Genomic DNA, 15,360 nt, shown 5'->3' with positions numbered 1-15,360 from the left:
GAGGAGAGGAGCAAGAGGCTTTAGTGCTAGAAAAACGTGTGCCCTCCCTGCCTGATGATCCCATGAGCCTGAGGGAGCCCAGAGGGTTTGAGGTGGTGGGGGTGGAATGGATGGAAGGTGGAGGTGGGGGTGGTAGGTGGGGAGTGTTGGGGGGCAATAACATTATAACATGGGAGTTCAATGGAGCCTCACAACTTGGCTGGAGGTTTGAGAGTGCTGGGGAGCGACGTGTGTCTCTCTTCTGGCACCGTTAACTCTGTCATATCAATGAATCAGGACGGCTCATCCCATCCAATCCAGGGGAAACATACAGTACCAGTCAAAAGTTTGGACACAGTGAAGACATCAAAACTATGAAATAACACATATAGAATCATGTAGTAACCAAAAAGTGTAAAACAAATCAAAATATATTTTATAAGTAGCCACATTTTGCCTTGATGACAGCTTTGCACACTCTTTGCACGCTCTGTATACCACCCCTACCTTGTTACAATACAACTGATTGGCTCAAACGCATTAAGAAGGAAAGAAATTTCACAAATTAACTTTTAACAAGGCACAGCACAGCACTGCTAGGAGGCTGAGTATAAACCTGGCTATATAAAACACAAACACACACACACAGGTTGATCAGCGATAAGTCAGCGTGGCAGAAGGCAGGCAGTAGCGGCTCTCCAGTCAGCAGTATTGTTTTTATAACCCTTTTTATGATTCCTCATAGAGTTTTACTCTGGCAAGTGTTCAGAAACCCTAAGACATTATAACAGATCGTCCGTTCCCAGCACGGAGCCACAGTGTAAATTAAGCAGATCTAATTACGGGGATTATAATGAACGGGCTTAAGCTGGTTGAAATGCATTCTAATGAACGGGTTTAAGCTGGTTGAGAGAATGCGTAGAGTGTGCAAAGCTCTCATAAAGGCAAAGGGTGGCTACTTTGAAGAATCTCAAATATATATTATGTAAAATATATAACATATATTTTGATTTGTTTAGTACTTTTTTGGTTACTACATGACTCCATATGTGTTATTTCATAGTTTTGATGTCTTTACTATTATTCTACCATGTAGAAAATAGTAAAAATGAGTAGGTGTGTCCAAACTTTTGACTGTTACTGTACATCACAGAGACACTGTGTAACCCGTAAAGTGCCTTATCATATAGGTGGAATTTTATATTTTACTGTCCATGTAGTTGTCACATGTATCCATGTATCCAACCATCTGGATGATCCAGAGGAGGAATGGGAGAAAGTCATGTGGTCTGATGAGACAAAAATAGAGCTTTTTGGTCTAAACTCCACCTGCCGTGTTTGGAGGAAGAAGAAGGATGAGTACAACCCCAAGAACACCATCCCAACCGTGAAGCATGGAGGTGGAAACATCATTCTTTGGGGATGCTTTTCTGCAAAGGGGACAGGACGACTGCACCGTATTGAGGGGAGGATGGATGGGGCCATGTATCGCGAGATCTTGGCCAACAACCTCCTTCCCTCAGTAAGAGCATTGAAGATGGGTCGAGGCTGGGTCTTCCAGCATGACAACGACACGAAACACACAGCCAGGGCAACTAAGGAGTGGCTCCGTAAGAAGCATCTCAAGGTCCTGGAGTGGCCTAGCCAGTCTCCAGACCTGAACCCAATAGAAAATCTTTGGAGGGAGCTGAAAGTCCGTATTGCCCAGCGACAGCCCCGAAACCTGAGGATCTGGAGAAGGTCTGTATGGAGGAGTGGGCCAAAATCCCTGCTGCAGTGTGTGCAAACCTGGTCAAGAACTACAGGAAACGTATGATCTCTGTAATTGCAAACAAAGGTTTCTGTACCAAATATTAAGTTCTGCTTTTCTGATGTATCAAATACTTATGTCATGCAATAAAATGCAAATGAATTACTTAAAAATCATACAATGTGATTTTCTGGATTTTTGATAAAAATTACAGACCTCTACATGCTTTGTAAGTAGGAAAACCTGCAAAATCGGCAGTGTATCAAATACTTGTTCTCCCCATGTATGTGTTTTGTCTGTTAAATCAAATCAAGCCCAGGAGCTCTCTCCATCTTGGCTATTTCCATTATTGACTGTCTGTCTGTTCGTCTGTATCAGACTTTGTGTCCATCAGTCCGTGTGAAATTGGTGGATCACATTTTACATTGAGCAGGTTTTGTGGTATTTTCGTGGAACGCCATAAAAAGCCTTTTGGGCTCTTCCAGGAATCTGAGGGTCGAGGGGAGTCCCTGCCTGGCTGAGATAAAATGAGAGGTTTGACCCACTCTGCAACTGTGTCATATTACAGGGTCTGTGGGAGCTCGCTGATTTCCTATCCATGTCACTTTCTCAGTCCTCACACTCCTGTGGTGATTGTCATTGTGAAACCAGCTGCATCCAAGCATCACGTTCCTCTCCCCCTGCACTCCTTAATGGATGGATCTCTGTCCTCTCTCTGCCTTCTATCCCCGTAATTAGATCTGCTTAATTTACACTGTGGCTCCGTGCTGGGAACGGACGATCTGTTATAATGTCTTAGGGTTTCTGAACACTTGCCAGAGTAACACTCTATGAGGAATCATAAAAAGGGTTATAAAAACAAGTCTACTGCTGACTGGAGAGCTGACTTATCGCTGATCAACCTGTGTGTGTGTGTGTTTGTGTTTTATATAGCCAGGTTTATACTCAGCCTCCTAGCAGTGTTGTGCTGTTGTGTATAAATACTGTATGCTTCTCTCGTCTGTGTGTTTCTGTTGTGTATAAATACTGTATGTGTCTCTCGTCTATGTGTTTCTGTGTGGCCGGGCTGTGTGTGTGTCAGTGTGGTTTTGTAGCAGGCTGTGTTCCTGTGATGGCAGCGGGCGGTGTGGAGCAGAGCGGAGATGTGGGCCTCTCTCTCTCTCTCTCTCTCTCTCTCTCTCTCTCTCTCTCTCTCTCTCTCTCTCTCTCTCTCTCTCTCTCGCTCTCTCTCTGTGCAGCCTCACCATGTTTTATGCATGAGGGTTGAGGGCAGGGAGCCTCTGGGGGGGGGGGGGGGGTCGTGTCTGCGGGGACACACAACAGCCAGATCAGGAGACATGATGACTACTTGGCACAGATGCAACAGAAAGAAAGCTCTTTAAGGAGGTGATCGTCCCTCTTTTTTCTCTCTTTGTTTTCTTTGCCCACTCTCTTTTTGCCTCGGTGTCCTCTGTGTGCCTGTGACAGCGTTGGCCATGGGCTGCGCACAAACAGCAGCGTGTAATCGGTGTATGCGTGCATACTTGCTTGTGTATACATGTGTGAAAAGAAAGGGAGCTGCTTTAATCACATCAGGGATGTGCTCAGTCCTCTCTCTCTGTTTCTGTAGATGGTGTTCTGTTCACTAAGTTCCCTTGGCTGACTGTTCCAATACACCTACGTATATGTATTACCACCTCCACACTGCCTCCAGGCTCCCCTTAAATCAATGTTCTACACAGGAACCTCTGCTGACACTCGTACAGTCTGATAGTGCTCTAGATTACAGTGGCCACTGCTTATACTTATATAATAGCCAAGTTTTAAAAGCCACGTTATCGTTACTCATTGTGTATTTGTTCCTCGTGTAATAATTGTTATTTTTCGATTTTTCACTCTGCATTTTTGGGAAGGGCTCGTAGGTAAGCATTTCAATGTTAGTCTACACCTGTTGTTTTCGAAGCATGTGACAAATAACATTTGATTTGATTTTGATTTGATGATTATGATATAGGGTACAACTAGTTACAGTAAATGAGGGGCTCTGCTCAGAGCTGTGCTGCTGGATATGCTAATTTTAAGGTAAAGCCACAGGGGCTTTACCACAGTGTTTTCATCCCAGAGCCTGTCACTGGGACGTGATTCTCAAATATGGACGAAGCCATCGATGACGTCACCCCATTGTTTCCTATGAGAATGCTCAGTGGCGCATTTAAAGATCAGGAAGTGTCATTTCAGCGTGTCACCATCTTGCTACATGAGGGAGTTTTTGGAAACATTGCATGCGCAGTTTGAGCTACTCTAGCAGGCTAGCTCAGTGCTGCCCCCTCTCATGGAGTAGCTTAAATTGAAGGGTGACTGAGGTACTGCAGGCTGCCATTAGCAACTAAATGATCCTTTTATCTTCGTCTGTGTGTGGTTTTAAAGTAATTGGTTCAAGGACATACATCTGATGAAATAAAAGCAATTATTGGCACCATGATTGTGTTCAATGTTTTTTTATATACCCACGAATATTGACCACGAAGATCGCCGTTTGGAGTAGGTTAGGCACATTTCTTTGTGGCCACACAAGGTTGTTAATCTCAGATAGGGATATTATAGTTGGATCCTTGAGAGAGGCAATAATCCTAAAATGCCTCAGTTAAAAATGAGCTGTTTAAATGTATAGTGTGTCTGCGAAAACAAAACAGAAGTTGGCCGCCTGTACAGTACATTTGTCAGGCTGGGTAAGAGTGTCAGAGGCAAAGTAATCATAGCATTCTAGTACTGGTAGTAATTAAGAAATATTAGGCTACTGAAAGTATGTGTAGGGCTTTACAGAAGCTTTATTTCTTCCTGTCCTTTATTGTATGTAACCTCTGAAGAGCAAGCAGTCAGGGTTGGAGGAATTCTAAATGAGCTTGGTAAAATTTTAATCAGAACGGTGGTCTCGATACATCCATTTGGAGACTTTAGGGTCAAGTCTTGACAGGGAATGCAGCATTTCTCATTAGAGCTTAGACTGAAACGGAACTTATTAAATGTTAATTGACGACGCGGTGCAGCGCGGGCTTACAGTGCTCCAGCAACATTTCAGCACATCTTCGTCATCATCTTCTTCCTCAGTCCTACACGTTTCCAGAAGGCCATCAATGTGACATGTTTTTCCCTCTCTAGGCCTCATTTCAGTTCGGACTTTTTCCTCTTTTTACTAACTCCCTCCCTTCGCCTTTGTTTTTCGGGGAATTGGGGCTAACAAAAACAACACGCTACAAAAACGACTGTGTGAATGCCGCTCCGGACGTAGCGAGCTTTCTGTGGGATCCGTAGAGCCGCGCGGGGTTCTAGCTTAGCTTAAATACATTTACCAGTTGAAAAAGAACAGAGGAACAGGGCAAGGAGGGGGTCTAGGCCTCTTGTCATGCTAAGAGTGTTCAGATAAGTCCTGCTTGGTCCAAGTTAATTACAGTTGGCATTTAAATAAGTGCACTTGTCTTGAAGATGGTGGAAGAGCTGAGAAAAAGACAGGCCTCTCTCTAATTGAGTTTGTGTTGCGTGCCCCACCCCCACATCACAGCACCAAGCCCACATCACTGCTTTGTTCCACAGGGAGCTGATATGCGAAATGCAGCTGCCGAAAGTGGAAAAACACATTATGGATGTAACTGCGCAAGTGTTTTTGTGGATTCTGCCATGTTCTCTTCCTGAGATTATGTTGTTTGAAGCATAAACCTGCAGTATGTTCTATTATTTTACATGTATGAAGTGAGATCGCCCCAAATGTCAATTTACACCTATGGAGATCAACAAATTCACTGTGGCTATGTGTGTGTTATGTGTTAACAATTGGAGTGAGCCAGACTGGACTGTCAGTTCCATTAATCATGGTTGTATTGTGGTCTTTGAAGTGTGTGAAGACACAGGAGACCTTCAAAGGTTTTGATGTTGAATCTCACCCTGTAGCATCTTTCAAAGCACTTTACGGTAGGCTACATTATATGATATGGTATGGCATCACTGTATAATCATCCAATCAGATGGAATTGGAATGGATCCTATATGATGCAATCTAGGCTATACATTATATGCGTCACTTCTCATACTATTCTCCTATATCCATGTGAGTAGCGTCTATCCTACATTAGGGATGAGCACGGTTAATCAAATATCTGGATTTCTGAACGGAGTTAAGTTTTCAACAAAAAAAGAGAGATTTTTGGGGTTGCGTATTTTAACACTTAAAAAGATTTGTCTAAATGAAATGTAATTGTCCATGTTACATTGTCACACACAAGGATATACCATGACATTTGAAAAGCTTAATTGAATAAAACAACAAACTTTAGAATGTAGTGTTTATGTACGGTGCACTCAGCTACTGCAGTTTCAGACCTCACGTGGCTTTGACAGTACATTGTTTACAGTTGCACACTGGAAATGTAGTCTACAGTTCTGAGGACGCACAAGTGATTGTTTTGTTTTTAAGCAAATTTTCTCTCTCATGGGCAATGGGTTATGGGTTGCGTTTTACATGAAAAGGCATTTTACTATCATAGCACATTTAGCCCTGACAACGAAATACTATTTTCCCCCATTCAAATAGCGATTAACCTACAGGTGGTCCACAAGACTGACACAGATCAATGCAAAGCACTCACCAGAAAACTTTTTTGTTAACATACTTCTCTTTCACTGCTGCTGTTAGCCTAGGCTGCTGTTATTCTAGTCTGCTGTTAGCCTAGGCTACTGTTAGCTTTGTCTGCTGTTAGTTTAGTCTGCTGTTAGCCTTGGCTACTGTTAGCTTAGGCTGCTGTTAGCCTAGTCTGCTGTTAGCCTAGAATACATTTTGTGAAATTATAGAATTATTTCAAATGCCCCTTCCTCCCCTACATCACTGTCAACTCCACCTGGCCCCTTCCTTCCTTAAATCCCTGTCCTCGCCCACCTCGCCCCTTCCCCCCCTACATCACTGTCCTCTCCCACCTGGCCCCTTCCCCCCCTACATCACTGTCCTCTCCCACCTGGCCCCTTCCTTCCCTACATCACTGTCCTCTCCCACCTGCCACCTTCCTCTATTTGACCATACTGTTTAATCACTGGGCACAGTAAGGGTGCTAATTGGACTTAATTTATCTAGTTTAGGAAGTGAAGTGCCTGCCTGGACCTGGCTGACTGTCCGTCGTTTGGCCACAGCACTACAGTACATCTGCAGCCCTGGCCTGGCCACTCACACTGTCATTACTCTCCCCCAGAACCCTATTGTATGTATATAAATGTCTCTCCCCACCTGATGGAGCACTCACTACAGTGGTTCAGTGTTTACTCTTTACCCATGGAGCTGTTGTCAGAGGTCTCTGTCTCTGAGCCCAGCTGTGTTTGTTAGCATAGCATAGCATATGAACCGAAGCTATCTAGGAGCTTCTCATTTACTCAGTGTCACGGCTAACTAGGAACCTTTCATTTACTCATTGTCACTGATGGGTGCCAGAGTATCCAAGCACAGGCTTTCCCCTAGAACTAGAGGTAATGATCACTAGGGTTTCCTGCACAGTGATTGCTGACAGGTAATTGCCTAATTACATGGCAGCTCCCTGCCCTGGTCAGGCTGCAGTCTCGGCTGCTCATTTGGTTCATATTATTGCAATGTGTCTGCTCAAGGTTAAGAGCCGCCCAGTGTTGCTTTAGATAAAGCCACTGGATTATGACTCATTCCACTGAAAGATGGAGACATTATTTACTTTTTTTGAATAATGTTTTTTTGCCAACAAGTTAATTGCCTTCCAGTGCGGGAATGGGTATAAAAAAGAGTAATAAACTGTAGGTAATACCTCCCTGGTAATTGGTTAATTAACTGGGTTGGTGTGCCACTGAGTTTAGGACATTAGTACGCTGGTACTGTACATGGCAGTAATATTTACTGTAGGCCTATACGAAAGACGCTCTGGAAAAAAAAAATGTTGCGTAGGTTTTCAAACATTGAATTGACCGCTGCATCTCCCCTTTCTCTCCAGCGATGGCGGAGTTCCATGTCCAGCCGCGGTCAGTGCGTGCGGAGGAGGCGGGCATGGGGCGGTTCCAGTGCCAGATTCACGGCCTGCCTGAGCCTGCCATCAGCTGGGAGAAAGATGGCCGCTCTGTGGACACTAAGGATGAGAGGTACAGTAAAGTAGGGTTCCTCTGTGTTAATCACCTCAACTTTGCCTACCAACTACTGTAGGTCTACTGTACCTGCACATAGAACTCTGGCTGTTAACAAATTCACTGCAGCAGCTTCACAACCTTCACTTACCTGTTACCCAGCCAAACCTCACTCAGCTCAGATCAACACCACCTGGAATCCAATGTCCCTTGTGTCTCTCTAGCTGTTTGAAATAGAGTTTACGTTGCATGTGTTAACACACTTAATCAAGCAAACAATGATCTACTCCCTTGATTCTCTTTCTTTTTCTCTCCCTCTATCTCTCTCTTCTACCCCTCCCTCTCTCTCTTTCATTTTCTCCCTCTGCCCTCCCTCCCCCACCCTCTCGCTCTCCCACCCTCCTCCAATTCCTTCTCTCTGGCAGGTATACCCTGCTCCCCACTGGTGTCCTGCAGATCACAGGTCTGCGTCAGGAGGATGGTGGTGTGTTCTGCTGTGTGGCCCACAACAGTGCAGCAGTAAAGCACAGTGCCGGGGCTCGCCTCACCGTCTCAGGTCTCAATACTCATACATACATACATACATACATACATACATACATACATACATACATACATACATACATACATACATACATACATACATACATACATACATACATACATATATATACACACATACACACCTTCCCTGGATACCCACCCAACGCACAAATATGTGGCTATGCATCATCTCACACAGCGTCATCGCCAAGATGATGCAGAACGGTGAAATCCAATAAATGTTGCAATCCATAAAGCTCTTGCACGCTCACGCTTGCGTCACTCTCTTCTCCCCCAGTATCCCAATCTTCTGTTTACAAAGAGCCCATGATCCTCGTGGGTCCTGAAAACCTCACTCTCACCGTTCACCAGACGGCCATCTTGGAATGTGTTGCCACAGGATATCCCCGCCCCATCGTGTCATGGAGCAGGCTTGGTAAGACCAAAACCCCGCTTTCTCTTTTACATCAAATCAAAGCTGCAGCCTTCAGGGTGCCTGCCTCTCAGGCCTCTCAACCCCCCTGCCTCTCAGGCCTTAAGTGCTATAGAACCCTTCTATCTTCCATAAGGTGCCGTGCTAGATTGCTTGTCTAGTTTGCAATCATCCGAAACCCGACTTGAAGTACATCACTACTGCAGCTGACATAAAACCATGTCACCATAGTAGTATAGCTGAATTATATATACATTTATATAAAGCACACAGGCAAAATACAGGGATTGAAGAGGACATTCTGTAAAACGGGACATTTTGACACATTAAGATACAGCGGCTTTGTGTGTGAAATTGGTCATGGTATGCTGCCTTCACAGCGTGCACGGAGCCCATTGTTTCCCAGATGGTTCCAAATGATTTGGAATGTTGAAAGCCTATTTACCAGACATTATCTTGCTGACCTTGATATAAATGAAGGGAGGAAAAAAGCTGTGTTCAGTGACTGCTTCTAATGTGGTACAGCACAGTGATTAAGTAGGCTACTGCTGTCCAGTGTGTATTTGTGTGTGTTTTTGTACGCACGTGCAGTTGTGTGGGTGTGTGTGTGCGTTGATGTTTGTGTGTTTGTGGAAGTATGCATGTATGTATGTGTGTCTGGGTTAGCTCATCTCTGAATTGTGTACATACGTGTAGTATGTTCCTTTATGTAACGTCTAATAAAACATTCATCTTATGTACACATGAAGCAGGGGATTGCAGCCTATATGAGTCTTTGGGGAGCGAAACACAGTCTTATTTTTTGATGAATGTATTCTTCACTCTCCTGGTCGAGATGAACCTCTAAAGTGAGTAAGTGACACACGGTGGGAGATCCACCATAATTGCTTAGAGGTGTTGAGCCCATGCAGGATTCAGTCCCCCCCACTTCATACGTTCCTCTTGGCTATCACTCAAACTCTGCCGCTACAAATTTTGCAATCTGATATTTGTTTTTCAAAGCTATTATCCAATCTGATTTGCTGTTCAAAATGTAAATTGCAGCCCCTCCCCAACCAGAGAGAAGCCATAATCAGATTGTGGATATTGCCTTGCACGATGTTGCTGTAATTAAATGCTGACAGGATGGGATTTCAACAGGGGCATCATGCAGCCATTATTTTAGAGGGGGGCACAAAGTATGTGAAGATGGAGGAGGTGGTGTAGTTTGAGAATTTTGCATTTTTCAAACACCTGAAATAGCTTTTTCCTGCAATCTAGACCCATAATAATTATTGCCTCATTTTATGTAAAAAAATATATCAAATCAAATTGTATTGGTCAAATACACATATTTAGCAGATGTTATTGTGGGTGTAGCGAAATGCTTGTGTTCCTAGCTCCAACAGGGCAGTAATATCTAGCAGTTCACAATAATACACACAAATCTAAAATTAATGAATTGAGTTAAGAAATATATAAATATTAGGACGAGCAATGTCAGAGTGGCATTGATTAAAATACAGTAGAATCCAGTATATACATATGAAATTAGTAAAGCAGTATGTAAACATTATTAAAATGACTAGTGTTCCATTATTAAAGTGACCAGTGATTCCATGTCTATGTACATAGGGCAGCAGCCTCTAAGGTGTGGGGTTGAGTAACCGAGTGGTGGCCGGCTAGTGATGGCTATTTAACAGTCTGATGGCCTTGAGATAGAAGCTGTTTTTCAGTCTCTCAGTCCCAGCTTTGATGCACCTGTACTGATCTCACCTTCTGGATGATAGCGGGGTGAACAGGCCGTGGCTTGGGTGGTTGATGTCCTTAATGGTCTTTTTGGCCTTCCTGTGACATCGGGTGCTGTATGTGTCCTGGAAGGCAGGCAGTGTGCCCCTGGTAATGCAGGGCTCACCCTCTGGAGAGCCCTGCGGTTGCTGGCGGTGCAGTTGTCGTACCAGGCAGTGATACAGCCCGACAGGTTGCTCTCAATTGTACATCTATAAAAGTTTGTGAGGGTCTTAGGGGCCAAGCCAAATTTCTTCAGCCTCCTGAGGTTGAAAAGGCGCTATTGCGCCTTCTTCGCCACACTGTCTGTGAGGGTGGACCATTTCAGATTGTCAGTGATGTGTACGCCGACTAACTTAAAGCGTTTTACCTTCTCTACTGTTGATGTGGATAGGGGTGTGCTCCCTCTGCTGTTTCCTGATGTCCACGATCAGCTCCTTAATTTTGTTATTTTCCTTGCACCACTCCGCCAGGGCCCTCACCTCCTCCCTGTAGGCTGTCTTGTTATTGTTGGTAGTCAGGCTTACTACTGTTGTGTCGTCTGCAAACATGATGATTGAGTTGGAGGCGTGCGTGGCCACGCAGTCATGGGTGAACAAGGAGTACAGGAGGGGGCTGAGCATGCGCCCTTGTGGGGCCCCTGTGTTGAGGATCAGCAAAGTGGAGGTGTTGTATCTTACCTTCATCACCTGGGGTCGGCCCGTCAGGAAGTCCAGGACCCAGTTGCACAGGGCACCTTTAAGAACGGGGACAGTATAACCGGAGAGAGCCATGATTCCGTGAAACAGAGTATGTTACTGTCCCTGATGTCTAGCTGGAAGGAGACCCTCGCCCTGAGCTCGTCTACTTTATAGTCCACAGACTGAACATTAGCGAGTAATATACTCAGAAGCGGTGGATGGCATGCACGCCTCCTGAGTCGGACTAGAAGTCCACTCTGAATACCTCTCTCCACCGGCGGCATATTGGAGCAGCCTCTGGGATAAGTTCAATTCACCTGGGAGGTGAGAATGAAGGGTCCAGTTCTGGAAAGTCGTATTCCTGGTCGGAATGCTGGTGAGTTACCGCCACTCTGATATCCAAAAGTCATTTCCGACTGTATGTAATAACACAAACATTTTTCTGGGCTAATAATGTAAGAAATTACACACAAACAAATCTAAATACTGCAACGTTGCTTAGGAGCTAGAAGCAGAGCTGCCGTGTCTGTAGGCGCCATCTCTATGTATGATTTTCTGCATAGGTTATCTCAGCATACCTCTTTAGCTTTTCAATTGTAATTTTAATTAATGATGTACATTGATTCTTTAAAGGTGCAATATGCAGAAATTGCTCTGCCATTTCCTGGTTGCTAAAATTCAAATAAGGGCCTCCCGGGTGGCGCAGTGTTCTAAGGCTAGCTGTGCCACCAGAGATTCTGGGTTCGAGTCCAGGCTCTGTCGCAGCCGGCCGCGACCGGGAGGCCCATGGGGCGGCGCACAATTGGCCCAGCGTCGTCCGGTTTAGGGAGGGTTTGGCCAGCAGGGATATCCTTGTCTCATCGCGCACTAGCGACTCCTGTGGCGGGCCGGGCGCAGTGCACGCTGACCAGGTCGCCAGGTGTACGGTGTTTCCTCCGACACATTGGTGCGGCTGGCTTCCAGGTTGGATGGGCATTGTGTCAAGAAGAAGGGCGGCTTGGTTGGGTTGTGTTGCGGAGGACGCATGGCTCTCAACCTTCGCCTCTCCCGAGTCCGTACGGGAGTTGCAGCGATGAGACAAGACTGTAACTACTACCAATTGGATACCACGAAATTGGGGAGAAAAAAGGGGTAAAATAAAAAATATATTTTTTTTTTAAATTCAAATAGTTCACCCAATTTCAGTTTGTGACAAAACAAGTAATGCATAGTGTAGAGAATCATTGTACAATATAACCCGCTGTGAAATATATTTTTGTATTTTCCTATTTGAAGTTGGTGTACAATACTAAAATAAAAGACCCAAAAACGGAACTTAAAACTTCCTAAGGCTAGGGGGCAGTATTTTGACGTCCGGATTAAAAGCGTGCCCAAAGTAAACTGCCTGCTACTCAGGCCCAGAAGCTAGGATGTGCATATAATTGGTAGATTTGGATAGAAAACACTCTGACGTTTCTAAAACTGTTAGAATAATGTCTGTGAGTATAACAGAACTGATTTGGCAGGCGAAACCCCGAGCACAATCCATCCAGGGAATTTTTTTTTTGAGGTCATTGTGTTTTCCAATTGTTTTCTATGGGAAGCCCTATTTATGAGGAACCTGGTTGCAGTTACTATGGCTTCCAGTAGATGTCAACAGTCTTTAGAGATTGGTTGATGTTTTTCTTTTGAGAAATGAAGAAGTAGTGCTAATCATTGTAAGTGTCACTCCAGGTGGACTCTACTGTTTTGGTGCGTGTGAACTGGAACGCGCTTCAAGTTGTTTTTATCCGGTATTAGAAACAGTTTATTCCGTCTTAAATTTTATCGATTATTTACGTTTTAGGGTACCTGAGGTTGGATTAGGAATGTTGTTTGAAATGTTTGGACCAAGTTTACAGGTAACTTATTAGATACTTTGTAGGCATGTTGGGCGAGTTGAAACCGGTGTATTTCTGAATCAAACGCGCCAAATAAATTGACATTTTTGGGACATAAAGAAGGACATTATCGAACAAAAGGACAATTTGTGATGTTTCTGGGACATTTTGGAGTGCCAACAGAAGAAGATCTTCAAAGGTAAGGCATTAATTATATCGCTATTTCTGACTTTTGTGGCGCACCTGTCTGGTTGAAATATGATTTTCATGTGTTTGTATGCGGGGCGCTGCCCTCAGATAATCGCATGGTCTGCTTTCGCCGTAAAGCCTTTTTGAAATCTGACACAGCGGCTGGATTAACAAGAAGTTAAGCTTTATTTTGATGTATTACACATATATTTTCGAGAATGTTGAATATTGATATTCCTGTAGTTTGAATTTGGCGCGCTGCCATTTCACTGGATGTTGTCAAATCGATCCTTCTAAAGGGATTGGCACGTGAAGGGATCCATAAGAGGTTATTAAGAACAGGAAGCATAGAAATAGCGCACATAGAACAGATCAACCGCTTCTTAGACTTGCTTTCGATGAAAATGACAGATCTATTACTCACATTTCTATGTGAATTTGGTCAGGTTGCCCTAACAGTTACATATTGCAGCTTTAAGAACTTTTATGCATTAGAAGTTTACTACAACTGCCACACTGGTATATTGTACAATAACCCAAGAATTAAAGCTATTTTAGTATTTTCTAAAGTCTAGCAACCTTGCCTGCAGGCATGCCAGCAGAGATAGTTATACAAGCTACTCTATCTTGAGTTATAGCCTGAAATGGCTCGGTAGCTAATTATGAGGTTGGGAGATTGGGAACCTATCTGGGCTAGCTAAAGCCAACTTCATAAAATTGCTAGGTGACTAGTATTACAGAGAAATAAAAAAAAATGTTTTATTTATTAATCAAAAAGGAATCAATAGGCTACATAGCTTGATCACATTCATTTACAAATTCCTCCTGCCAGTCCTGCCCATCACCGGCAGTTAATATCAAATCATACACTGTGTGTGTCACTCGACACTCTCTCTGCTCCGCTGACGTAGCATATCTTTGCTCCGTGGTGCATCTGGGAAGAATGGGGGGTGATAGTCAGTATGTCCCCTCTGCAAAATACTGCTGACAGATATGTTTTATAAATAATGATGATAAAGCGGGGGCTTAAAAACAAAGTTATTATTTTAACATCTGAAAAATGTAAAAACAGGAAAAATCTGAGGGGGCACGTCTCCTTGTGGGCATGACGCCTCTGGATTTCAGTGTATTAGATTACAGGGAGCATAATTAATTTAATAGATTCACATCAGTCATTCCTTAATGCCAGAGTTTGTTTGGAGCTTTTCATTCATCAGCACTGGTGCTCTCTGGGCTACTTTTTGCCTGCTTTGACACTAACTACATTACAGACTGACATAGAGATAGTTGCATCCATTCAGACAGCACACACACAGACACAGACACACACACACACACACACACACACACACACACACACACACACACACACACAGATAGAAAGCGAGAGAGAGATCAAATTTCTGTGAGAGAGAGTGTGTCTGGAGAGATAAGAGGTAGCCATGGAGGAACTGTAAACTGTGTCCAACTCAGTTGATTTTACAGTTCACTCAGCAGCTAGCCCGACTTGAGTTAGGCTTATTGTAGAGGGGTAATAACGGCCATTATATGGTTCACAGTTGTTTAGCCACTCCTAGCTGAGTCCCTTTAGTTGTGACACTGGACTGGGGCTGGGAGTGGGAGGGGCAGGCTGAGAGCCTGAGGCTTGCACTTAATAGTACCATGGAGCATGTTTAAGTTATACTGTACTAGCCATAGCTTCTACTACAGTCAATAAGAATCTCCACTGGCTGACTTAGCTGACCAGGCTGTTTCAATTGGATTGTAAATACGTCTGAATAATAGGTTCCTATGTTCTACTGAAAATCCTGTAGCCTACAGCCCACTGCTGGTGCTGTTTGCTGCAGCTACACGAACACGGAAAGGGCTGAGGTTTGTATATTTTAGTTTGAAGGCATTCTCGTGAACTCTGGATGTACTGTCCACCTTTTTCCATTCTCGTGTTTCTCTTCAGCCCCCAGTGCATTGTCTTGTCGAGGTCCAGGTTTGTGGAGTGTTTCCAAATGACCCTCCCTTTCCTTGTTGTGGTTCTGCTCAGATGCACACAGTGCTCACAGAGGA

At 44.1% G+C, this 15,360-nt stretch overlaps 1 protein-coding gene across 1 annotated transcript in view; it reads left to right on the top strand.

The window, feature by feature from the left end:
- The window catches only part of LOC120024841 (immunoglobulin superfamily DCC subclass member 3-like), a 106,678-nt gene that overhangs the window by 65,415 nt on the left and 25,903 nt on the right, over positions 1-15,360 (top strand). Inside the window, exons 3-5 of the mRNA XM_038969163.1 lie at positions 7,702-7,846; positions 8,254-8,384; positions 8,670-8,807. Of these exons, the coding sequence (XP_038825091.1) occupies positions 7,702-7,846; positions 8,254-8,384; positions 8,670-8,807 (414 nt within the window). The remainder of the gene's footprint in view (positions 1-7,701; positions 7,847-8,253; positions 8,385-8,669; positions 8,808-15,360) is intronic.

Source organism: Salvelinus namaycush, chromosome 30 (assembly GCF_016432855.1).
Source record: "Salvelinus namaycush isolate Seneca chromosome 30, SaNama_1.0, whole genome shotgun sequence".
NCBI lineage: Eukaryota > Metazoa > Chordata > Actinopteri > Salmoniformes > Salmonidae > Salvelinus > Salvelinus namaycush.
This window is presented reverse-complemented; position numbering and strand designations above follow the sequence as displayed.